At 40.4% G+C, this 25,894-nt stretch overlaps 3 protein-coding genes across 3 annotated transcripts; 2 read left to right on the plus strand and 1 right to left on the minus strand.

Moving 5' to 3' along the window:
* Positions 1-1,763: 1,763 nt before the first annotated feature.
* tpgs2 (tubulin polyglutamylase complex subunit 2) lies at positions 1,764-9,874 on the minus strand. The gene is made up of 7 exons (XM_074695183.1): positions 9,703-9,874; positions 9,498-9,577; positions 9,325-9,412; positions 9,000-9,137; positions 8,719-8,832; positions 8,443-8,606; positions 1,764-8,061 (listed from the first exon to the last, which is right to left on the minus strand). The coding sequence occupies exons 1-7, from the start codon at positions 9,776-9,778 to the stop codon at positions 7,846-7,848; spliced, it is 876 nt and encodes a 291-aa protein (XP_074551284.1). The 5' UTR covers positions 9,779-9,874; the 3' UTR covers positions 1,764-7,845.
* On the plus strand, positions 3,574-5,861 carry aqp7 (aquaporin 7). Its single transcript, XM_074695068.1, has 6 exons — positions 3,574-3,711; positions 4,602-4,728; positions 4,815-4,952; positions 5,057-5,175; positions 5,266-5,483; positions 5,672-5,861. The coding sequence occupies exons 1-6, from the start codon at positions 3,574-3,576 to the stop codon at positions 5,859-5,861; spliced, it is 930 nt and encodes a 309-aa protein (XP_074551169.1).
* Positions 9,875-9,991: 117 nt separating the features above from the next.
* kiaa1328 (KIAA1328 ortholog) lies at positions 9,992-24,441 on the plus strand. The gene is made up of 12 exons (XM_074694939.1): positions 9,992-10,091; positions 10,566-10,601; positions 10,717-10,994; positions 11,081-11,181; positions 11,318-11,433; positions 15,938-16,062; positions 17,968-18,335; positions 18,483-18,695; positions 18,887-18,982; positions 19,416-19,495; positions 19,741-19,849; positions 24,128-24,441. Exons 1-12 carry the CDS (start codon positions 10,037-10,039, stop codon positions 24,354-24,356), a joined length of 1,806 nt encoding a protein of 601 aa, XP_074551040.1. The 5' UTR covers positions 9,992-10,036; the 3' UTR covers positions 24,357-24,441.
* The last annotated feature ends 1,453 nt before the right edge of the window (positions 24,442-25,894 follow it).

The raw sequence follows: 25,894 nt of genomic DNA on the forward strand, positions 1-25,894 counted from the left end.
ACACTTCCATATTTTTTTCTAAATATGATCTTTATTTTCAATTTTACACTGTATCCCTAGGGAAATGTTGTCTGTTTAGGGGTATAAATTTGACATTTTCCTTTTTTTTAAAAAAATATGCTTTTTTTAAACTTTTGAAACACACAAAAATAGTTATTAAGGTTCCCGTTAGATCTAGCACACAACTTTTTGGAAAAGAAAAATTAGAAAAACCTGAACCATTTAATGTTTTACATATGAACTGAATGGTGGAAACAGGCTTGTGCAATAAGTCTATTCTATACTATGCTATACTATACTAGACTAGACTAGGCTAGACTAGACTAGACTATAAACAAAAATCATCAACATCATTGATCACAACAGACAGTGACAGGGAAATGGTTCGTGGTCACAACCTCCATAACCATTCCGTTATTGGTGTTGTCTTGTTTATTGCCTCTCATTTTCACCTGTTATCTGTTCCATTTGCACAATAGCAAATGTAATTGATTCAAAATCAGTGTTGCCTCCTAACTGAGCAGGTTGATACCCTAGAAGTGCGAGTGTCTTGGTAATAAACATTTAATAGTATAATTAAGTGTAAACAAGATTTCACAGCATCATATGTTTGAGGATCTATATAGTATAGTCCTCAGAATACATCTGAGATTAAGTTTTCCCATTTTACAACGTATCCCCCAGGACACAGACATTCAATGCCTGATTATCAAAGCTGTGTAGATGTAATTCATTATCCCTAAAAAACATAACATAAAATCATCCTTAAGGAACAATGCTTTATGAAAGCAAGTCCTACCAAAATAAATTTTACATGAATATATCAGGACTTTGTCCACGTAGGCTGCCATTTTGAAATGTGATAGAAATTCATCAATTAAGTTTTGGATGCTGGCACTAAGTCACATGATCTGGTAATTGAGGTGAATATTAGTGATTAATTCATGCATCTGGTACTGGTAGCATAATTTGATGGGGTGCAATAAAGCTATCAAAATTTGCTCCCACACTAAAGTACAGGTAAAAACACATCAAAACTAGCCGAGTATTAAGGTGAATACTAATGATTTATTTATGCATTGAATACTGAGAGCATAATTTGACCACCATGGACGCAGCTACAGTGAAAGATAAACAGCTGTTGCAAAGCATAGATGGGTTTCATAAAAAAAGCTTCATTAGCAAAATCTGACATGGCAGCAAAATCTGAGAGAACACACATTTTGTCAGATTTTGCTAACTATCAAAAATTGCTTTTTTTGTGGTTCTGCCCATTGCTCTACATGTCATTAGTGTCATGCCCATATTTTTTGCTCCCTGGCTCAATGCTGGGGTTAAAATCAGGAGGCAAGAAGGACAGGAGCCTTTAGTATATGGTAAAAACAAATCAAAACTAGCTGGGCTTAATAATACATAGGGTTTTGAGGCAGATATTAAAGATTTATTCATGCATTGAGTACTGGGAGCAAAATTCGAGGGGATGCATTTGAACTATCAAAATTTGCTCACACCCTTAAGTACAGGTAAAAACACATCAAACAAGCCGGGTTTAACAACAAAGGGGTACTGAGGTAAATATCAACAAGTACATGTGACATGTTGTGTAAAAGCTTCAGCGACCTAACATAATCTGTAAAATGCCATGGAAGTTGATTTACCTACTATATGCTACTTACAGCATGTCTGTGTAAGGTGACATGATTGCGTCTTTAGGGCATGACTTGCCCCATAATTAATGATGGCTGATGTGAATTTTTTTTTAAAAGTTACATCACTGCCCCAAGCCCCTGGCAAATACTATCACCACCGGGAAAGAAAAGCGGAACAAGCTTAAGTCTGGAGTTAATGCCCACCGCATATAAAGACAGATGGCAAAAATTCTGTTGTACAATTTATATACCTCATCACCACCTTGGCAGGTAAAAAAAAAAAAAAAAAAAAAGCACTCCAGACGGGCTGTGGTCAAACAGAGATTCCTCTTTAGAGAGGCTTTTAACCTACTCAAGAGCTCTACTCTGAAAACTTTTGAAATACTTTCTGTAATACTTTGAGATTTATTGGAATAAAAAAGATGTGTTATACATAAAATGTACAATTAAATTATCACAAGTAGTGATAGTAGTAGTAGTAGAAGTAAGCCTTGAAAAATAATCACACAAATAGATTAGTTTCTCACATCTGTGTGCTGTGGTGACATTAAGACATTGTTGGGGCCGCATTGTGTTCGAGTGCTCTTTTTTTCGGAAAGGTTTCTTATCAGTAGCTAACAGAGGTTAAATACGGGAATTTATGTCACATTAAATGAAAAAAAACAGTCACTCGGCTTCACTCAGATAAGTCTCTACTTTGCAAATTTTGGCAGTGTAAGGGTGGTGCCTGTGACAGGGGTATAATGACTTCTAAACTGTGCAATGCTAAAAGGTGGAGCCACGGTGTCCATTCTGTACAGGGTCTATTATCATCACCTACAGAAACAGCACTGTGTCAATCATCACCATATACATCATCACTAGCATGGGTATCATTAAGTTCAGAGGTATATGTAATTATTCTACAGAATAATAATGTGCCATTGAAACATGCATGTGAATTGTAGATGTACTTCTAAATCTGAAAAGTATTAAACCACTCACTTGTTTTAATATGTACATTTTCTAAAGCAGAGAAAGATCAATTTCTGTGGACTTTAACATATTGGTAAGTTGATAAATTGGATTTGCATACTGCTGAGTCCAGACGTGTAATGAAAGATGTCAACTTAACCATTACTTTTTGTGTTTCTTGGTTGTTTTTCCACTGCCCTGAATTCTGTCATTTAAAATTTCAAAATGTGAGAACTCAAAAGTGCACTTGTGCAGTTGTGCATGTTGTTAAAAGTCACAAAAATGCAAATATGATGACATGCTGTTCAATGACCGTACCAACTGCTACCCTTGCAAATTAAATATTGCTTCAATTAATAAACTGATCTATTACAGATGTTTTACAAGCTGTCCATCTTCTACAGTGCATTTTCACATTGCTAAAGCCTGCATGCTTTAATATAAACCACAAAACCCTAATTTCAACAGCTCTAACACCAACTTGTATACGTAGTGAGTGAGTTAGTTCTCTATATAGATTTGCAAAACCAAGAGGAACAAAATAGTAGATCACAATGTTCAACACAACGATAAGGGGAAGTAACACTTCTTTTCAAAACAGGGTGTCTTTTTTTCTTGCCTTCTTTATATTGGTCAGTAACCCCAGATAATGTAAAGCTATTGGGGGAAGGGTCTGCCTGTTAGCGCTCCTGAGCGTATCCGAATGGAGGGGGTTGGGTCACAGCTTTGAAATGGGGACAGATCCAAATGAATATGTGTGACACAGACAGATAAAGACACCCACACTTAAAGAGAAAGTGAATCGAGTACTAAAAGAAGAGGAGGAGGAGGAACAAGGAGGTAAATAGACAGAGAAAGACTTGTTGGTGGACTACTGTTTGACATGGGAGGCACCACATAAAGTCATCTGAGACTTCAATAGTATTATTGTGGAGTAAGAACAAAGGAGGAGGTGAAGAAGAGAAAAAAAATGAAGGACTTTGTGCAGTCAGTGGAACTGGGGGTCTCTCAGCGGAAAGGAGCTAAAGTAACTCGACCCAGGGTTTGGATACAGAATGAAGCTATTCGTGTGGGACTGGCTGAAACCTTATGCACTTACGTCATGATGGTAAGAGATGAAGTTTTATTTACTTTAGAGAAGTTTGAACTCCATGCTTTAACATCCATCCATTCATGAATGAGCTTGTCCGTCTGCTAAGACCACAGTGATGTTTTTTACCTCTAACATCCACGTCTCCTATTAATCATTAATGTGATGTTCTTGACCCTGATTACATGCCCCCTTTGTCAAATACAAGTGCAATTCATGGTCACATGGCAGGGGTCAGGCACAGGGATTGGTGGGTTCAAGTGGGTGAACCAGGAAATCAGGGGTTGCCAGAGGAATGAACAGGCAGCGAGCCACATGGAGAAGGTTGTGAAGTCACATGTTATCTGTCAGCTGTTACAACAAACCCTATACTTAGAGCCTTGGAAGGAATACATACAAATATTCATACATGCAACAGGAGCACATGCAGAGCACAGCGTGTAGATTAGGCACACACAGAGGCATGTTTTATTTGCTTTAGAAACTTGCTGGGCTCTTATTTTGGAAATCAGACTCACTCTTGACCTAAATAAACATGGCTTATGGTGAAGGAACCACATGTTTCCCGTTTCCTGAATAAAAAGCCTGACTATAGGGTCTGTTTTCCCCCCTGCTAGGTCACGTTGGGTCACTAGGTAGGAGGTGAAAAGAGAGAAAATGGTGCAGTTTGGCCTGATTCAGAAGCAAAGTTCACGTTTATTTGGATAAACCATCCATGTATACATTAAAACCCTGACTATGAGACTGACTCCCTGGCTAACTGGAAATCTGTTAATTTTTCTTTAACATATGCTGTGTACTGTAATGCATTAACTGAATCTGACTGTTGGAAAGTTTCGTTTTTCTTCTACTCTACTTTAATTATCACATGGGATATTTACAGTGCACTATTTCTGCCCTCTATGCAGAGTTTTGGCCTTGGCTCTGTGGCGCAGGTTGTGACAGGACGTGGAGCATTTGGAGAGTACCTCAGCATCAACCTGGGTTTTGGATTGGGTGTTGCTATGGGGGTTCATGTTGGAGGGAAGGTCTCAGGTAAGAGATTCATAAGAGACTTGTCAACATCAAAAAGTTGTTAAAACATTAGAAACGTACATAACTATGTTTTATTTCTCTCCCAGGGGCTCATATGAATGCAGCAGTGTCATTAACAATGTGTGTGTTTGGTCGCCTTGTATGGAAGATGCTGCCTTTGTATGTTTTTGCACAGCTTTTGGGGTCGTTTCTTGCTGCAGGGACAATTTATGCTGTCTATTATGGTAAGGAACTGTAGGCACTGAATGGCTTTAATTTATACCTATTTTTTTTAAACTTCTAATATTCAAAGACATAATATCTGCTGTGTCATGTTTCCCGTATGAAGAAGCTATACACGACTACTGTGGAGGCAACCTGACTGTAACTGGTGCCAAGGCCACAGCGGGTATCTTCGCCACTTATCCGGCACCTTACCTCTCAATACCAGCTGGATTCATTGACCAGGTAGCCGTAAACTACCAGACTGAAGCAGTAGCAAACTGTAACCGTCTGGCTTATTCTGCAGTAACCCTTCTTTCTGTGTGATGTGTGCAGGTGTTTGGCACCGCGATGCTGCTGCTCTGTCTGATGGCTTTGGCGGACCAGAAGAACAAACCAGCTGCAGCGGGTCATGAGCCAGTCTCAGTGGGCCTCTTGGTGCTGCTCATTGGTATTTCTCTGGGAAGCAACAGCGGCTATGCTATCAACCCTACCAGAGACATCGCACCAAGGGTCTTTACTGCAATAGCAGGCTGGGGGACTGATGTGTTCAGGTAGACTGGGGGCTTTACCATTTTTAGGGGAGGATTTGATGTTGAAATGTGACTTTAACAACCACTCTGCTAATTATTTCACTTTTTTTTAGGTTTGTTTATCCTATTAACAGATTATTTAAATTTACAATTTTACTATTTCCATTGAAGATCTAGCAGTTTATTCCTTACTGTTTTTATTCATGCAGGGCTGGTAACGGCTGGTGGTGGGTGCCTCTAGTTGCACCCTCAATTGGAGGAGTATTGGGGGCAGGACTTTACAAGGCCTTGGTGGAAATGCACCACCCCTCCCCCTCTGACCAGGGTGAGGGGCTGTTGCAAGAAGAAACTGTTGCTCTGGAGAAGCAAGAAAACATCTGTACAAATGTGTGTGTCTAAGGACACTTCACCCTACTCCCAACAATGCACAGTGTCTTTGTGCAGCTTTGTGGTGATCTATGTGCAGTAGAAACATTCCAGGATCCTGAAGCGTTACAGAATAGACCAGGAAAACTTCCTCTGTTAAAGGCAGAGGAAGTTAAAAAAAACTGTGCAGCAATTTTGAACTGGGTCGGTTTTAGATGGGTAATTCCATCAATAGTACTCTTTGTGCTAAAAAATGGTGATTGAAGGCAACACAAAGAGGACAGAGAACTAACATTTGTGCCAAATTGTACCTCTATAAGTTAGTTCAAACTTAAAAGACTGAAAACAACCTCAAGGAATAGAAGATAGAAAAGCACAGTGATCTGTGGTTATTTTTTAATATTGAAGAAAAAGTAGCAGATATGACCTTAAAAACACCATACATATACCTATTTTGTTTATAGTCAACAGGAGAGCACTTACATGAGTCTGAAACTCTAGTTGATGTAAGGAAAATAAGAGGCTGTACATTGCACATAAAAGAAACGGGTAACTTTTGGAAAATTAAATAGGAGGAACAGTAGGAGTCGTCTCCTCGCAGCTTGAAAGGGCAGCAGCACAATCAAAGATAATAAATGTGTTTTTCTTCTCAAGAACCCAGTGCACAGCAGCCTGCAGCCCATAACTGTGAATATAGCTTGATTACCTCTGAAGGAGCAGCTGGGTGTTTAAAGAAATCTTGATTATGATCACGAATGTCTGTAAGCTCTGTTCAGCAGTATACTTTCAAAATCAAAAGTCCTCCGTGGATAAAGCTAAAAAAACCATCCCACCAATCATACCATCAGATTTCATCACACAAAAATCACCAATCATTAACTTGTGTTATTAACATTAACTTTTTTTTAAGTCTGTGAAATTTACAGATAAACACACTATCACTATGGTGATGCAATGGCCAGTAAGTAACTAAAAGTACTGGTGCCTGATTGATGTTACATTTCCAACCAAATAAATGTTTCATAGTTCAGACTCCCATGCAATCTTAAATCTCAAAATCGTTCAAGTATCTGAATTTTAAGATCTGAGTCATCTGATGAGCGCATACAGCAGCTCAATACTAAGACTGGAATGTTGTGTGAACCATGTGACCCATTTTATCTTTTGTTTTAAATATAGCTATGAATTCATGCATTAGTTGATGCAAGCACTGACCAGAGAATCAGTATAAGTATCAAGCTCATTCTTTGTTTTGTTCTATTGTACATTTGTGTTAACCTGAAGAGATTTGCAATTAAAACATTCTTAAATTCTTTTAAAGTTTTAAACATACGTTTGGTTGTACAGTGCATTCAATTTAATATACTTACATTCAAACCTAGTTCTAATAACTAGGTGAAAACTGTTAAAATGTTATTACTGAGCACAAGTGAGTTCTTAGTGGCTTCAGAAGTGGTACAGTTTGTTTCTATGACATTACCTCCACATAATCATTGGTGCTATTATCAGCACATGAGGATATGACAGCTGGTTACTTTGAATTTTTTTTCCACTAGATGTCACTAGTGATCTACTGCTTCCAACAAGGCTCTGAAAAAGTAAATCTGTTTGTGGTAAAATCCTCTCAAAAGTCTACAAATTCACAGAGCAGACAATGGTATGTTTGAATATGATTACTATTAGGATTAAAACGATGTTAAATGTAATTCAGAACTCCAGGGTCTTCTACTGACCTTATTGGGTTAATACTTAATTGCATGAAACCATTATTGCATGAAACCGTCAACACATGGACCACATTACCTCCATAGGTCTGTATCACAGTCAAACCCCTGGCTATGGATTCATTTTGACATGCATTGGTCCAAAGTCAATTATCTATGGTGTGGTCCTAAAGAGTGTCATGCTGCTGACACACTTACAGGTTAAAGTCCACCCAATGCAGACTGCTCCTCTGACACAATTTTGATGACCAGACAGACAAGTCAGTTGATTCAATCTCTAAGTCTGGATATTCTCACCGTTTCACACCATGTCTTCCTGTGCCACCCTGGCTCTTGGCAGTGCTTCCTGAGCTGCACTGCGCCGACTGTTTCTTTTTAGGGATGGGCACCTTGGCTTTGCCTCTGAATGCTTTTGTGGGATCCAGCTTGTTGAGATGGGAATCACCTGTGTGATCAGGCAGGCTGAGGTCACTGTTATAAGTCAGAGGCTGGTAGAGAGATGCCCACTGCTGTAGAGAGGACAGGAGGTGCACTGATTAAAATACAGTTATTCGTTATGTGGACTTAATCAAAAATAGCTAAGTTATTTTTTATTTGTTAGTGGTCATAAACGGAGAAATCTTAGTGTTACTTTGGGGACATATTGGAAAAAAAAATCCTCCTTTTTTTTAAATGAACAAATGTTTTTGCAATTCCTGGGATATATAGCCTAAACATTTTGGTGTAAAGAGTTAAAAGAATATTAAGCTAGTACAAAAAGTAATAATTAGTAGATTGTATTTCTTGCTTTAAAGGTCCAAACAGATTTATTCTTTTTGTAATTCCCTTAGATTTTCTTGTGTTTTCTCATTGGATTATTGGTAATATAGGATTTATTTTGTTATTTTTACCTTAGCTTGGGGGCTTGGGCCATATGGAGTAAAGGTATACTGCCACTCAGGTAGACCAAGGTGGGTGATCATCAGACGGTAGTAGGAGGTGAAGGTTGCTGTCAGAAAATGCCAGCACAATGAGCGATCAAGGAACCAGATTTCACTCTGCTGGGCTACTACACCTGCATAAAGATATAAAAGAGCATTAACTGCATGATATAACAACTCCATGAGGAAAATTCATTCATGTTTAGGGGAATCATTTCACAAGTAATTTGTGAATCCAAAAAACACCTGGAGTGCAGTTTTTGTAGACTAGGCACACTTTGCCGTTGCCACCACAGGAATCCAGCTCGAAGATGCGGCTCCGGGAATCAAAATGGGGTGCAGCAGGAACATGCCGCTTTCCTGGCAAACAGAATTAACAAATCTTGAATAAATATTTACTTTCCAATCAACATTTCATTCATTAGCCTGCTTTCTGCACAGCTGAGCACACAAACAGACTTAATCAAACTTGACATGCTGTAATTGTTGAGTTGAGTCCACGTGACGATCTGACAGGTGATAGTTACCACTTTCTGTGTCCTCCTCCCAGTCCAGGTCAGTCAGTGAGGGTGCATTAGGTAGAGAGAACATAGATACTGGCTGCTGCAGTGGGCAAAGCCTGGCCACACTGTTTATCATCATGTATCCCAAGGAAACACACTCATCTGAAAGAGCCACACAGATCAGATTATCAAAGAGCTTAAAATAATAATAATAAGAAAATGTGTGTAAGAACACTGTTATTGTTTCACATATTTAGTTCAACCATTTATTTCTTAAAAGAAGTTGTCTTAAATCAAATAAATTTAGGCTTTTGAAGGGTGGTATTATTACAGAAATGTGATCACCTACTGTCTAGTTTAACACCCCAAGTTAGTGTGAATCCATCAGTTGTCAGATAAAAGTCTCGCAGGTCCTCAGGCAGAATACATGTGTTTCTCTAGGAAGGTAAAAGAAACACATCAATTGTAAGCAATGTGAACAACCACCAATCCATATTTAAAATGCTTCTTTAAGCTGTTCACCTGTTCCCACGACAGCAGGCTCCTCTTCTCTGCAGGCTCCCTCTCAACAAAACGCACATCGACCACACCAGGCATGTTCTCTGGCATAACAGGGACAGATTTATTTCAAGTATTATTATTCTTGTTAAACAACGCTATGCCAGTATGTCTGCTAGCAAGCCTGACTGCTTTTTGCTAGTTTCAGGACAAAAACCATGATACACACCTAGTATACGAGTAATACCAAGCGTCAGTCTTTCAGCAACACCTTTGAATGTCAAGCTTTCTTTTGTCTCTTCCATTGTAAAAGAATTATTCACTGGTTTGTACTAATCCTTGAGGCATCCTCTGCAGCTATCTGCATCGTATCATTCACCTCAGCTGGGCAACACACACAGGAAGCGACAAGTGCAGGTTTGACGCTAACGGACCGATATTTCAGCCAATAGAAACCCGTCTTTTAGAAGCCAGCCAATAAGCTGTCGCAATGATAATGAAAGGCGGGGCTACGAGTCCTTAGCAACGCTTGGCTCCCAGGGAGTGGTGGCGGTTGATTCAACATGGCGGCAGCTGCTACAAAAAGTGGAAACTCGGGGATATTTTGGATGAACGGCGGTATGCCTACGTATTCTTTCTTTTAGAAGTTTCGTTATTCATTACATTTCTCTTTTGTTCTTCAAAAAGGCATAGAAACTGTCGCCCAGACGTTTCTCTTGTGTTCGCTGAAAAGTTATGTCTGAAAAGAGAGGAAGATTACTTAGCTGTTAGTTTCGAGGCTTTATGTAGCCAACATCGGCTATATAAACGTTTTCCTATCCAACCTAAGTTATACTTAGTAGGTCATACTGATATCTGTCGTTATGCTGTTGTAATTGTATAACATATAATACGCCCCTGTACTACTGAGCTCACCGTAGTACAACAACGGGAGTGTATATTTATGTTCATTTCAGTAAGACACCTGGTTGTAGTTTCGTCGATGTTTCAGACATCAGAAACCGAAAAGAGTAAAAAAATATGCCGATGCAAATTGGTGTAGTAAAATTTTATACAATTAAGTGTCCACCCTTTTTTTGTTTCCTCATTCAGTGTCAGACGGTGAGCAGCCTCTGGTCTATGTTTCTAGTAAGTCTCCTCGATATTCTTCATTACATTTTTGATACTTTACAATCAAGTACAGTTGATATCCGTATCATTTCAGCAGGTTAACTTGTTTCTGCCTTTCTATTTTTTTCCTCAGGTAAGGTTGGAGGGATGAAGATGCCGACCTCGTCCAGGCTGGGGCAAGGCATCACCACCAGTACATCTGGCAAAAGAGGTCCTGAGATGCCAGCAAGACCTAGCCCTCACTGCAAGAAAGAGTCCACATTAAAGAAGGGAAGGAAGAAACAAAGTCACTTACAAAGCCAGTGCTCCAACGCCTATACCAAAGAAAACGTGTCCATTTGCCCCCCCTCAACTCTGGTTACGGAGCACATCTTCTTTCCAGCTCCTGGTGCCCTCAACTCCTCAGTGCAGGTAAATTAATGTTTCCGCTATGCAGTTTTATTCATCGGTCTTACATCTTCGCAGTCTTGCAGACCTTTTTTCCTTTTTTTCAACAGGGGCTTTCTGAGACGAGTAGAGTGAAGAACCTGGTGTGTTTGAGAGACCTCTGTCCTGAAGATAAACGCCGAATCGCAAACCTGGTAGAGGAATTAGCCAGGTAATGGATACTACTAATCTGTCGTAAAAAAGCAGCGTTATTATAAAATGTATCAATATGTACTTCTGCTCCAGCAGCTTTGAATTCCACTTAACACTGACTACTTGTTCATGTACACTGTTTTTATGTTTTTTAGAGTGAGTGAGGAAAAAGAAGAGTCGGTGCAGCGTCTGAAAGATGAACAAGAAACCTTTGAGCGCAAGATCCAGCAACTGGAGCAACATAATGTGATGATAGCACAGGAGAGGGAGAGTATCCTTTCAACATAATTGAACAAAAGAGCATGAGACAACACTATAGACGGTTATGGAAGTGCTGCTCTTTCATTTTACACTTTTTGAAATGATTGATGATTCCACTTAGACAGACTTCAAATTCACAGGTGACTTATATCACTAAGTCATTTTACAGCAAACAGCTGCAAAATCCTGCAGAATGCACACCACAAATAATTCAATGACATGTATTCTGTAGCATTTGTTGTTTTATTCATTTGCGGTTTCACAAAAAATTCAGCAGGGGGCAGTGTTGTCTCAGGTAAGGTCACAAGCTTTTGGCCAGCACCTTTTAATTGGATACAAAAGACTGAGAAATAGAGCAGATTCATTTAAACTATTTGATGCCTGCTGCAGTTGTCTTTCGCAAGTGCTTGTGGCTTCTCCGCTGTTGTGTACAGGATCAATTTCATGGTCGGAGCCTTGGCCCAAACAATCTAAATCATCTTATCATTCTGGGATGAATTTGGATTCTTACTATGAAATTACAGAGTGTGCTTTTCTGGGCATATTTTCCGTAACCCTGCCTTAATAGCTTACGTTTTCCTCTTCCCTCTCTATAAATTAAGATCAGTTTGTTTGCTACTTGATAGCCCAGAATTAGCATTGAAGCAATGATATGCTGTTTATCTTATCCTCCAAACCACATACTGTCTTTATAACAATTCTGCTCAGGTTAAACCACAGCATTGCCAGCAGTCAGTTTATGTTAAAACACTGCAAAATATGAAGAGTAATTGACCCGGCTGGTAAATTGCACGATTGGCAACAGCAGCGGGGAAAATTAGGAAAGCACAACTCAATTAAAGGCACTTTGGCTCAGAGACTTGGCATTTACACCAAACTTCTAAACTCCATTAAAAAGGTATTTGAGTGGAAAAAGTGTTAGGATCCAAGCACCTCAGGGGGGATAACATAGTCTTTTTAAAGTGCATGCAGGAGTCATGGAGGTTCCTCTCAGGCAGAAGGTTTCAGCACTCCTCTGAAAGGTTAAGGAGACACCAAAGGCAAACACACTGAATGAAGGTCTTGTCAAGTTTAATTCCATTACGCCTCAGCTTATCTTATCAAACCAAGATTCGGAGTTGTCAGGGGTATAGAGAATGCTAGAAAATACCACAGCCCCAAGCCACAGAACATGAGAGGGAAACAGTACCCTTGATATTTTGGGTGTTCAGCTGACATTTGGAACAGCAGGACTGAATTTGTGTTTCAGATAGGGAGGATGTCTTTTGTACTTGAAGGCATGTTGGCATGGTCTGAAGTCAAGGTGGCGTTACTAACATGATGCAGCGTTCTACTTGTTGTATCCGGATCAAGGCACAGCAGGTGCTGCAGCTAATGCCATTTATTCAGTTGAAACAATTGGAGGGAATCCTGGGGCCATGGAGAGAAGAGAATAACAGCCCTGTTAGGAAATGTCACTGAAAAATGCTACATGTTGTGATGGGGGACTGCCAGAGCTGAATTCATTTTTACCTTCCCTGGTTTTTGATGGATGATAATAATAATGTAGAAATCTGGTATTATCTAGGGTGGGTTTTTGTGATAAGTGTGCATCAGAGGATGGTGTTCTGGAGAGTTTTTAGCTCTTTGTCTTCTTTTGCGGATCAAACTAAAATTCCTTGGTTGAAGCTCTTCTCTTGTTTTGGTCTGTGAACAGGGCATCTTTGTTTTACTCTTGGAATGAGTGATGTGTGTGGTTCAAGCCTTGGGCTGTTTATGATGTACCTCTTTATCAGAGGTATTATTTTATTTGATGTCTATATTCTGGTTACTGCAGACAAAGGTAAGAAATAAATTGTAATGCTGTGGTTCTTTCTGGTTGATCAACATGTCTTGATCAGAAATGTTCATTAAGGAACTCTGCATCCATGCACAAGGTTGTTAGAAATAAATAGGATTACTTTTCACCTTTCATTTACTGAGGTAAAGTTTAGCATTGCAAATACATGCCATTCTGTAGACTGTTGAAGTGAAGCAGAGTTTCTATAATTATTGGCTAAATCAGTTCAAATGCTTAATTGAGTATAATAAAATCCAAATGAGCCAATTGTGTGCTTAATGTGAAATTAATAATGAATAATGCATTGAATCTTTAGTAAATAATCTAAATTTAATCGAGCCTTTGTTGACAAAGCTCTACTCTGTCGTGGAGACTTGAGGCTCATGAATTGTGTGCTTGTGCATACTAGGTGTGCAGCAGTCGTATTCCAGTCACACAAGATGTGATTTATAATGATCTCGTAAGAAACAGTGTGGGTCGTGCTTACAAAACAGGCATTAAACTTGAGATGCGCTTGTAATATTGAAGGTGGCATAGAACTGTTGGTTATCTGTGTGTTTGCCGGGATGATCTTAAAAGCATTTCCTAGATATTCATTAAGTGACATGGCATTATTTATATGTTCATTGTACAACCCTCTCTCATTTTTCTTGCTCAGATTTAGCAGTACTGATGCAGTTATGTAAACTGTCTCCTTCTATTAATTCCCTGTCATTGCTTCCTTACATACACATTCATAGTATTCGGTCTCCGCCCCAGTTTCTCTCACATTTCTGCACAGGCTCAATCTGTTTGGCACAGTGAGCTAAAGCAGGCTTTAAAATATTCCCCCCTCCTGTGCAAATTTGTTCCACCTTGAAGTGGATTTCATTATTTCATTTGAGCCGGGGTCTGACAGGGAAGTGAATCATTTTGACAGGCCCAGTCTGAAGCTTCTTCAGCCCAAAGCCCTTGATTTTGAGTATTTTGGGAGCAAGAGGGAGGAGTAAGTCATTGTTGGCACTTTGCAGCTCTAATGTAAACGAGGGGCTTTCCAAGTGTTTGGCCCCCTCATTGGCTGACGTCCAAGGCTGTGGAGGAAACATGTTTAGAGTGGTGACAAGGAGGCAGAGAAGTGGAATCTTATCAGCGTCGGCTCACTCGCTTCAGATTACCTTTCGCATGCTGTCCAGTGACTTCATCAGCCAGTCAACACATTAACACACATTACATACACTCATGTTGGCCTGCTCTGTAACATTACTGATTACTATGCTGGCGTAATACACTTTGTATTTGTGTATTAGGAAACATTTGGTCTTTATAGAAAATCTGTGTGTCTGAGCTGAATGCATTTTTGGCTCAACACAATTCTCTATCTGAGACGCAGCTCTGTAAAAATATTCAGTATCTCCCCTTCAAGACTCTTATTCATACTGCATAAATAGACCCACCAGCACCGGTTTACATGATGTGATGTCCTTGTGATGTCCTTACGCTTCCCATATAGAACTACTTCCATAAACATTATCAGTGCAGCGATAGGGGGGCCTTAGTTAGATGAAAGGTTTCCTCACAATTTCCCAGTGTTTACTGAAGCTGCTGCATTGCATTTGTCTGGTGTCTGGTCCTCAATTCAAAGTCGTCCTGGCTTTCTTCTCTGTCCCTCTGTTTCATTTCCACAAACTGATTGAAGTCTTCCTACCACCAAAGTGTTTTCTTATGGAGTGTTCTGCCAACTATTCCTTCAATAAGACTCCTCTTTGAACTTTGATTTTCTCTCTAAATGGAGGCTTTTTTTTTCAAACGAATGCTGAGAAACTCATCAGTTGGGGGGAGCAGGGCCACCATCATAAAGAGATATGGCCTGGAGGAGGAACACACTTTAAGGTCAGCTGGAGCGGGGGTCCGTGTGCTACCTGCGTCATTGAAGTGTTTGTGTGCAAGCTTCTTAAGGTGCAGGTGGGGATTGTGTTCCTCTCACGTCTCGCTGTTTTTGCGTTTGTTCTCCAGAGTCAGACCGAGGTTGATTATTGAGGGTGTGCGAGTGTGCAGTCTCTCCATTCTCATGCTCATTATCTTTGTGTGTTTCGGTGTGGTGGGGCTGCCACTGTCATTAGTTGGCTCCCGAGGCGCAGCAGTCGTTCCGCTCCAGATTAGTTTTCTCGTGTCTGCCAGCTCTCTGTCTGGCAGATAGCCTGGCACGGCACTGCCCAGCTCAGCTCGACACAGCTTGGCCCGACCCAGATGGTGAGAGCTCTGTGCCACAACAACAACTTTGATTTTGCTGGCCTCCTCTCCAACTCTGTTTTCAACTTTGCTGCTCTCTCCACTCTTCTGGTCCAATGTGTAATTGATTGCAGAAACAAGGCTCTTACTCAGATTGTCACTCTAAATCTGTCCGTCTTTTTTCTGTTGAAGTTACATAAACTTTTTTTTCTTTCTTAAATTGCTGATGTGCTCTGACTTCACTGTTTTCAAGAGTCATACTATGGGTCATGAAGTTATGACTTGATTCTATCAGTCGTAAAAATATTTCAAAATATCATTCAAAATACATAAACCTGCATCTTTTTTAGTAAAGAAATACAACAAGGCCTAGGATTGTCTAATTTTTTTTCCCCCTGCAGCTGAAGTTGAGTTTTAGTGTTGTAGAATGATTATGTTTTATACGTTCTGTCTAACCTTGTTTGTTCCTTAACCCTTGGTCCACCAGGCCTCCAGCAGCAGTATAAAGAATGCCAGGAGCTGCTCGGGCTTTACCAACAATACCTTTCTCAGCAACAAGCAAAACTTAACCAGTCCATTGCCCAGCTCAGCCAGGCTTCAGCACACAACAAGGTAAGGTTGGGACAGGATGTAATGGGCGGTTAATTTACTGTAAGTTAAAGTCAGTGTTACATGATTGGCCTGCTCCTGTGTGACTTTTACTCAGGGAACTCCCCTGTTTACCTTCTGTCAGGCACAGAAAGATTCAGCACATTGTCCAGCTTGCTGTAATAACTCAAACAAATAATTCATGCAGTCCACTTCAGTCTCTGGTTCGATATAAATCCAACACATTGAAAACTCTCGCAAGGTGACCCTTCAGAAGCAAACACACCTCTCTGGCTTCTGCCTCTGTGAGAAAAGATGACTTGGCCAACCTCTTTGTCCCGCAATGGCTCTGAATAATGTGTGTTTGCTTGCTCCCTGACCCTGAGCAAATTAGTCACAGCCTCTTCCCCAGTCAACTATTAGATGAGCTCTCCTCCTTATGTTTATCTCATAATGTTCCTGACCTTGGCTTACCTGCCAGTTATTCTCTGTTGAAAAGTGTCCTCTAAACCCCAAGGCAGCTGGACGGTTTATACTTTTGCAGGATAATTTGGAGTTGTGCTCCTTCAGACACAGCCTACCTTAAGACCATGTCTATGCATTCTGCAGAGCAGTATCATCACCAGTCTGAGTTCCTGGTTAGTATCATCAAGTGTTCTGGCACTGTTTAGACGTCTTTATCTGTTGTGTTTTATCTCAGGGTGTCCGCAGGGTCTTAAAAAGTATTAAAAGTTGATAAATCAGTGGTGGGAAAAAATTAAGGCCTTAAGAAGTATTAAAAAGTCTTAATCTTAATGTTCTGAGGTATCGAATATTATTGGTATTCAAGCTTTGACTCCATGAATGATTTTTTTTCCTCCTTGCGACTGCTACAAACTAACCTGACACCCCAGACAGACAGCTCCATATATCCGCCATGGAAATAGTCCATCTGGTTCGAAAATGTTTTCAGGGTCTGAACCTTCAAAACATAACCCTTCCTGGTGATTGGACGATCATTCTGCTCGTCGCACGCATCACAGACCAGCGTGAAGATCTAGAAAAAGCTTTAGCATCTCAAAATATTTCTCTCTAGATCATTAGAGTTTCTCAAGAGAAAGGAGAAAATTCCTCAGACTTATGAAGACCTGGGATCTTGGACTATGTGTTGCGTTAGCAGCCCAACATATCCATCGTATCCTGCTAATGTGACAACAAACTCAGTTTGTACAGTAGTTTCGTAGCCGTCCGTATGTAACGCTGATGGAAAACAAATAACACAATTTTAAGCACATGTCCTAAATTTTGACAATGATGAAATAAAATTCTTGTTTTTTTTCTGCAAGTTGGCCTTGAACAACTTTTGTTACTTTTGGTGGGAATGGGAATGTCAATTAACCTGCCTTTAGTTTCATTTATTCTTTCAAGCTTTATTCCCTCTCAGCTTACCTAATTTATGTTAAAATGCAAACTACAACTGTCAGAGATTGGTTGCCAACAACAGCTCAAAGTTGCAACAAGGCCTCAAGACTTTTTGAAAGATTTTTAAGAAAGTCTTAAAAAGGTTTTGAATTTAACTTCAAGATTTCAGCATATACCCTGTATCTGGAGCTAAAATCACAATAGCATTAGTTACAGGCATTAATGTAAGAATGTAGGCCCAAGGACTAAAAATGTGTACCAGATCATGGTATCCAATAAGAGAGCAGGTTATTTGTGTGTGTTCTTGAAAGCACTTGGGGAAAACTTTAAATGCACATTGCAACATGAGCAAATTAGTCTGGTTAGTGAGTCCTGTTTCTGTGCTGGTAGATTTCCATCTGTAGCTCAGTTCGACTTCAGGGTATTGTGGAGCAGTTGAACGTTTTTGGCTGAAATACTCCATCAATTTTTCAGAGGCTTCCTAAATTGGCCAAAATGTGATCATTGTACTCTTTGTTCTCTGTCCAGGTGCTCAGCAGTGAGGAAGCCCCCAGCAGAGCTAATGGCTCACTCTTTGATGGCTCATACCTCAGCCTTGCCGCTGCTCGAGCACAACAGCCTCAAGTTTTCAGGAGCGGCTGTGGAGGAAAGGCAGCAGTACAGATCCCAAGCAATGCTGACTCTCTTTCCTGTGTGAGTGAATTCAGTCCAACTGATGAGCTGATCACACAGCAAAGGAGTCGGAGAAGGCAGTGCAGAGAAACGCACCGCACATGTGAGCACTGCCAAGGCAGCGGCCAGGATAGTGGCTATGGAACACAGCAACGAAAAACTGAAAATGGTTCTCGTCTTGGGAATGACCAACATCACAACTTTAACCAAGATGAGTGTGACAGGTAAAGCTTATTGATCTGTATCTATCTTACACATCTATCATCACAGCAATCATGGTCACATCACTTTTCTTTATTTTGTATCAGTATACATTTCAACAAGAGATGATTGTTAGGATTTCAACAAATTAAATGCTTGTTTACACAAAGGCTCCACTGTGGAAAAGCCACTGGTTTAGAGGCCAAAGAGACCAGGTCTCAGCTGGGTCATGAGGACTGGGAGGAGAAGAGACACCAGCTGCTGCTGCAGAAGATGCAGTTGGAGATGGAGAGAGAGAAGCTTCAGGCACGGCTGGCTGAGCAGGAGGAGAGACTGCACAGACAAAATCAGCAGCTATACCCGCCACAACTTGATTACAGCAGGTAAAAAAAGAAAAAGTCAGAAAGGAATGAACCAAATCAGGTTAATTTGCTTGGTACATCAGGGCCATGAACTGCTATTAGTTTACACTGTGAGTCACTAGTTAATCCCTTTCTTGTGTCTTGATCTTTGATTTTTCCCTGGCAGCCTGGCATAAGCACCATTCTCTTTTTTTCTTCTATATACTCCTTAGGGTTCAACAAGCTGCAAAAACAGATCTCTGCAGCTCTACCTCTAAAAAGGGAGATCAAGAGTCAGCAGGTCCGCCCCACCAGGATGTACCTTCCAGGTAAAATAAGCAGACTGGTAGAATGATGTACAGACACTCAGGGTCTGATTTACCAAAGGGTTGACTTTTGAGCCTGTTAAACAATCGGCAAATGAGCCAAAAAAGACATCATTCAAGCGAAAACGCATGAGAAGGGCCAATTGCATACTGTTTCACTGCGTGCCAGTCTTGTTTGCATACATTTAAATGAGCCATTATGCATCAATTTATGGTTGAATTGGCCCCTTACTATGAAAAACAAGTCTCAGTGCAAAAATCATCTGGTTCACAAACACTGGCGCTCGCAGCCACATATAGTTCAAGTGAATTTTGATACTCTTCATCACAAACCAGTGGTGATTTTCCCTTCCAAGAGCTGATTATTTTGACAGATAAACAAAAATCTCTCCCACATGTGAAAGCTGACATAGTGCATTCTGTTTGCGGTCTACAGTGTTTGTAAAGAACCTGAGGTTCTTCCAGGAAGAAAGAGTTCGCATGAAAAGCCTGTACAAACTCTGGACAATGGCAAAGGTAAGTCCATGCTTACAATTAACCTGAAATGTGTTACCCTGTCCTTGCACAAATATTTTTTTTTTGTGAAGAAAATATGACATTCAGTACTGCCCAGATTTGTATTTTTATGAGTATATAGCTTTTGAATTTACTGTTAGATCACAGCTTTGTTCAGGTTGTGTGGATCGCAGTGTTACTTTTTCAAAATGCCTCAAATGTTTCTTTTTTTTTTTACAACACTTCTGTCATACATTTCTCAACAGAGGCTTTTGAGCGGTCCAAAAAGGACATGGCTACATCTCCTGTTATGTCCCCTAGGAGTTTGAGGGAGACCGCCTCAGTGTCTGCAATCCAAAATGCCCCTGAAGCCAGGTAACACATCTACACTTGACATCACTTAAGCACTAAGCAAAGGTTGATTATTTATCCTTTTGTTTTCTATTATTTTGGAATAACTAGCCCTATATTGTTTTCAAATCTGTCCTTCGTGCTGGTTTAGGGTTAGGGTTGGGTTAGGGTAAGGGTTGATATTCCTAACAGGGCTTTCTTCAGGACGTACTAAAGCTTCTTTCCTGCAGGAAAGTTTGAATGAGGACTTCTGCAGGCAGGCAGCTCCTACCTGTGTAAGCCGCAGAGAATATTTCAGGAGGCTGTCATTGATATTGAAACGCACCAGTATGAAAGATGTGTAATTTCAGTCAGTCTGAATTATGAAGCTCCTCCTGTATTTCCTGCAGTGTAAGAGGCTGAAGCATGTCCTTTCTTAGTCCAGCTAACTTTTCGAGTTGTGAGAAGCTAAATGAAGCTTTTTAGTGGGCTAGCTAGCGCTCTGGCCAGCCTGTCAGGAGACATGCTGCGTTCCATTAGTCGGCCTAGCAGGGACCCTGCAGCAGGTGTAATTGAACAGACTTCTGGATGCACACACTGCCCTCCCTTCTCCCGCTCTCTCGCTGCCACAGTAATGAGACAGAGAAAGCGAGAGTGGGAGAGAGATGTTAAAAGTGTGTTTCAGAGTGAGTGAGGGGTGAGAGAATCGGATAAAGTGAGAAATGGGGAGCGAAGAAAGTTAGAGCAGGTTTAGATGGATGGAAATGGAAATGGTGAGAAAGAAGTAAGAAGGTAGAGAGGTTTTGAAGACAGGAATGAATCACTGAGTGCGAGGATCAGACTCCCCTAAAAAAGGAAAGGACATTCGTTACCTTTTTTCTTCCATCCTTACGCAGAAAGGTAATTAACCTGACTGTGTGACGTCTTAGTGTGTGTCCGTGTGCAGGTCCACATTCACCTGCTTCTGTGCTGGAGCGTTTTCTGTAGATTTAAAAAGAATCCTGTGTCACTGCAGTTTTTTCATGCACAGTGTGTAAATTTTTCCTGTGAAGGAGTGATTAATCGGAGCCACATTACCTCTAAGACAGCTTCTTTACAAATGATATATACAAAAAAAAAACAGCATCACAAAGTTTACAACCGTGGATATGTAACTCTTAAACAAAGCAGTGCTTGGACCAAGTTGAACTGTGAGCTCCAGCAGTTGCCCATTAACTCCAGCAGCGGACCCCGGGTATCACATCTTATTACCATCCATTTACACCTCCAAAGCCTATTAAAATAGTTTGACTCTTTGCTTCACACAGGCATTCTTTTACTACTAGTAATGAGGAAGTCTGCCTCTGAGATTCCTTTTGTGGTTTTCTTGTCACATTTTTTATATTATGCACATCTCCAGATAGTTAATTTGTACATGTGTCTTTTTTGTTCATGAAAAACTGAACTTAGAAAAGATTGATTAAATAAGCAGCAGCCAGGTGGGCAAAGATGATACTGCCTTTTTTATGGTTAAGCTTATTTAACGCCAATATGTATAGAATTTAGTTACCAGAGGTTTTAGAGGTGGTTTTATTTTTGTGCAGTCATTACTTTCCATGAGCTGAAAACTGAATAATTTTTCATTATTGCTACAAGGCATTGCCATGAATATTATTTTATAAAGAGTAACCAAAACAGCCAACTGCTGTCAGTTTGATATAAATAATGCACACACACACACACACACACATGTTGTAAGCAAGATTAAATAAGGCATCTCTCTTTTTGGTCAAAGAAAGTCTAAATACGGTGATATTCAGCGTGTTACCTGAACTCTTCTGTTCTACTTGGCAACAACGTGCCCCTTGTGACGTCTAATCTTAACCAATTCAATCTTGATGTGCAAATTGCAAAACGAAGCTAGGGTTAACATTAAGTGACCTTCTTAATCCTTTCATGAATCCTGTGCTAGTTAGTAATGAGACAGTTCCAGCACACCCCGCCCATCTCATCTCCATCCTTCCTGCCATTGCCCGCCTGCTATTGATTGGTCGGGAAATTGACATGCGGGATATACGCAGCGGCCATTATAGGTTTTTTATCTTACTGTTTGGACTGCAAATGAAAAGGGGCGCCGGGGCGAGACGGCTATCTTTAATGAAAGAGAGGAGCCAAATAAGCAGGGAAAGTTACGAGGGGGAAGAAGGCAGAAGGCGATGGAGAGCATGGGCAGAAGGGGTTTGTGGAAATTTTATCTGGCCTTACAGAGCAAGAATTGGTGCACCGGGAAAATGAAGCCCAAAGGTTTTTATTACACTGAGAAAGTACAGTTCTATATGTGCTCAGAGGATTTGGAAAGTATTTGGAGGCAAGAAGCTTAACCACTGCAGGACCTCTTTCATTTTTACATCCAGGCTCAAAGAAACAGAGAGTTCTTTAATTCATGACAAGCTGGTGTGTAACATCAATCATATCCTGTTGGAATCTACCCTCTCAAGTACACTGTGCTCTCGGAGGCTTCCTTTTGTTCTACCATTGAACACAGAAGATTGAAGTGTTTAATAGAACTTTAATGTTGGCGCATCCAGCTGCTGTCAAAATGACCCAGCATCCCAGGGCCCAGAGCTTTCTTTTCCTCGACAATGACTGAAACTTGTATTTCTGCTGTTGTTGTCCGAGCTGTATTCTGCATGCATGTGTCAGTGAAATAGATTTGCTCAGACTCCCCCCGGGGATATTAATATTGAGCAGCGATTCACATCTTCACCTCACACAAACTGGAGCCAAGAAATGAAGTTCTTTGTTGCACTGTATACCTCTCTGAAAATCTATTGGCATTCTCCCTGGCCCTCATGTAATCTCTGTGCCACCTCCTCCTCCCACCCCTACCCTCTGCCATTCCCCCGCATTTCTGCCCAAACTGTACCCCTACCCCCCGCGCTCCCCTTGTTATAGATTGTGACCGCTGGTAAGTGATGCATTATTCATTACCAACATGTCGTTTGTTGATGGATGGCTGTTTGAGAGGCCTGTCCGTTAAATAAATCAACAAATAAAAATGCAAATTCTCACATTTCGAGAGAAGGAACCCAGCCAAAGTCCCTCCCCCACATTCCCTTTCTGTCTCCCTCCATCCACAAAGCCGCACTTGCTACCAGTCTCTCTGTCTCTCACACACACACACAAAGTTGCTCATACCCTCTCTTTTGCCTTTGCTGTTGTTAGACAGGAGACTAAACGAGGAAGACAGATTTACTGACTTGAGCTTCACTTTTTTTTTTCTATGGTTATCATTCCTCAACAGACCTAACCCTCTCTGACTTTCTCCTCTTCTCACTCAAACATGTGCATACATCATTTGATACTCTTAAAGTAAAATATAGTGATGTCTAACACTTTTCAGCACAGATCTATGCTGCCTGCAGCGCATGTGAAAATATGACATATCAAGGTCTCCAGTTACGTGTGGGGCAGCACAGATTTGGTCTGATTGGGAGTTCCACCAGTGTGCCTGTCTGCTGACCACCCGCTTGCATATCAACAAGTACACGCCAAAGATCACCCTTACCTGGGAGAGCTGTGTGCCGAGCCGTGCGATGCAAATCGATGCAGCTTTAAACGAGCAGAGAATTATGTTAGCAACATCAGTGGAGCGTGCTTTAAAGAATTCATGTTTTGTATCTGGAATGGCCGTCGTTCGACTGTGTATACACTGAATAATTTATCAAGTCAGCCAGACTGAGGGATTGAATCTCTATTAGCTTAATCTCCCCCGTTTTGGTTTATTTATTTCTCTGCACATTCCCTCATTTCTATTCCAGGGGAGAAAGCATCAGGTCCTCTCCCTCTTTTTCTCTTGCACCTGCAAGAAACTGTGTTTTTCTGCCGGGACGCCCCAGTGGTTTTGACTTGTTAAGGCTGCTTGTTAGGGTTCAGTAGATATCTCAGCAAGAAAGATTTTGTTAACACCTTGAAGAAAGATTTGCTTTCATATTGTCTGTGTTAACAAGTGAAAGGTGAGTGGCGAATATCTTAGTACCAGCACTGGGCCCCAAATGGACTGAGGCTTTGTGTTTGTTGGTGTGCTGTGGTTGGCAGGGTCCTTGTTTAACATTAACATAACAGCAACACAATACAACAGTACCCAGGTTGGATTTGTGATAAAAAAAAAAGAAAGAGAAGCACATGAATTCTTTTTGACCTCTCGGTCAGTGCCTCTCCTCAGGCCACTCTGAGCTCTGTAATAAGGGAAACAGCAATGAAAATGTTATGCACGCAAAGGTCACATCAAAACTGAAATAAAGAAACAAAGAAAACCTTGAAGGAATTTCTTTATCTTTTTAGGTCGGACTTTTCTGTGGTTGAGTTATTGGATATCTTTACTCCTATTTCTGCACCTGAACGGAGTGAGTCCTCCACTCGAAGGCCTAAAACTTCCCATTGTCGGCCGGCCGTCGCTGCCCCCACACCAGTGGGCAGAACCCTGCTCACCCCCGTGGGGCCTCACCCTCAGCATGCCCAGCTGGACCTGGAAGAAAGCCAGATTCTGGAGGATATTTTCTTCATTTGCTGACAAAGGATCCAAAGAAGATCCCCTCCTTGACTTAATCTTTGCCTCACATGAGTTGTTATGGACATGATGAATGAGAATGATCATGTTACTAATTTCACTGTTTCACTGTTCTGTGGTTTTATCAAATAAACAAATATTTATGAGATTTGGTGATGGTTCTGGTTTGTATTGAATATCTTATCTGATGGTCTTAGACTTTGCCAATACTTAAATATGTTTCACAGAAATGAATTCATGTCAGTAGATGAAAAAATAACCTGTATTCCAGTCGTACACACTGGTTGTTGTGCACTGATGGTTTGTTGGTAAACATGACAGGAGACAGAATGTTTTTATTCTAGACTGTGCTTTAATATTGGGCTAAGCTGAGACGCATCATTCATTTAAAATTACAAAAGAAGAGTTCAGGGACCAGAGAATGGTGCAATCTGGAGAGATAGGGGTGGGAGCCTAAAGCGCGTTGCCCAATCTGAAGCTGAGCTCATCAGGAACCTGGCAAAGCTTAATATGCAACATTCATTTCCCCGCCCATATGTGCTGAAATTGGGAAAGAGATTTCCAGAATACTTTGAAAACCATATGAAGGAAAATGTGAGTCTAGCAATTCTACCAAGCTTAAGAAATAAAAATCCCTAATAACAGCACCAAAAACAAAGTAATCAATACTTTTGATGACATAGTGCAGTTTTCATTGAAATTTGCTCTTGGTAGAACATATCAGTTGAACAAGATCAGAGCTCTGAAAAAAAAACAAAAAAACAGGATGAGTAAGATATGAGAAGTGTTGGCTCTTAAATTCAAAACTGGAGGTCCTCATCAGTGATTCACAAGACAGTAGCTCCGAGAATATCAGCAGCAAATTAAAAATGTTTTAGTATCAGTACATATGAATCTGTTTCAACTATGAATTTATTTCCCCCTTGTCTAAAGGTTTCAGGATGGTAACAAATGTTACTCAGAATAAAAAATGAATGCTCCAAATGACATCTGTGTAATGGAGCCAACTTTCAGCAACAAACAAATTGAATTGAATATGACAGAAATACATAAGGCTTTAGTTTGATTTTACTGCATTGTTTTCAAGTGTTTATCAGCAACAGGAAAATGTAGGTTGTTAAAATCAGTTCCCTTGTTTTTTATGTGATGTCATGATACAAAGTAGCACTTAACAAGCAAACAGATCAGTGGCAATAATAGAGCTCAGATCTTGAATCAAACAGCACAAATAAATTAATACATAAACATAAATAAATAAATAAACACATAAATAACTGACTTAAATCTGTCTTTGACATCACTTGGTCAATAGGAGCATTTTTTTCTCCCTCATCAAAGAAGTGCTGAAGGCATGGTCCTGCAGACAGGAACAATGATCATCTGTGGACCACAACAGTGGCCCATGCATGTCATATAAAAACTATTTGGTCACGTACCAACTCATAGAAAAATAATGCCATGAAAGCATGCATATTATCTCAGACATGACTCATAAATAAATATCTAAACAAACAGATCAATGAATAAAACCATCAAAGTAT

The sequence above is a fragment of the Halichoeres trimaculatus genome, unplaced genomic scaffold, assembly GCF_033239565.1.
Source record: "Halichoeres trimaculatus isolate MK-OKI-2021-1 unplaced genomic scaffold, fHalTri1.1 fHalTri1_scaffold_1, whole genome shotgun sequence".
NCBI lineage: Eukaryota > Metazoa > Chordata > Actinopteri > Labriformes > Labridae > Halichoeres > Halichoeres trimaculatus.

Coding starts and splice junctions, on each gene's coding strand:
- kiaa1328 (XM_074694939.1), top strand. CDS start 10,037: ATGGCGGCAGCTGCTACAAAAAGTGGAAACTCGGGGATATTTTGGATG. Junction 10,092..10,565: donor GATATTTTGGATGAACGGCG/GTATGCCTACGT, acceptor TTCCTCATTCAG/TGTCAGACGGTGAGCAGCCT. Junction 11,182..11,317: donor CTGGTAGAGGAATTAGCCAG/GTAATGGATACT, acceptor TATGTTTTTTAG/AGTGAGTGAGGAAAAAGAAG.
- tpgs2 (XM_074695183.1), bottom strand. CDS start 9,778: ATGGAAGAGACAAAAGAAAGCTTGACATTCAAAGGTGTTGCTGAAAGA. Junction 8,833..8,999: donor GGAGGAGGACACAGAAAGTG/GTAACTATCACC, acceptor TCTGTTTGCCAG/GAAAGCGGCATGTTCCTGCT. Junction 8,062..8,442: donor GCCCAAGCCCCCAAGCTAAG/GTAAAAATAACA, acceptor TCCTCTCTACAG/CAGTGGGCATCTCTCTACCA.
- aqp7 (XM_074695068.1), top strand. CDS start 3,574: ATGAAGGACTTTGTGCAGTCAGTGGAACTGGGGGTCTCTCAGCGGAAA. Junction 4,953..5,056: donor AATTTATGCTGTCTATTATG/GTAAGGAACTGT, acceptor TCCCGTATGAAG/AAGCTATACACGACTACTGT. Junction 5,176..5,265: donor CAGCTGGATTCATTGACCAG/GTAGCCGTAAAC, acceptor TGATGTGTGCAG/GTGTTTGGCACCGCGATGCT.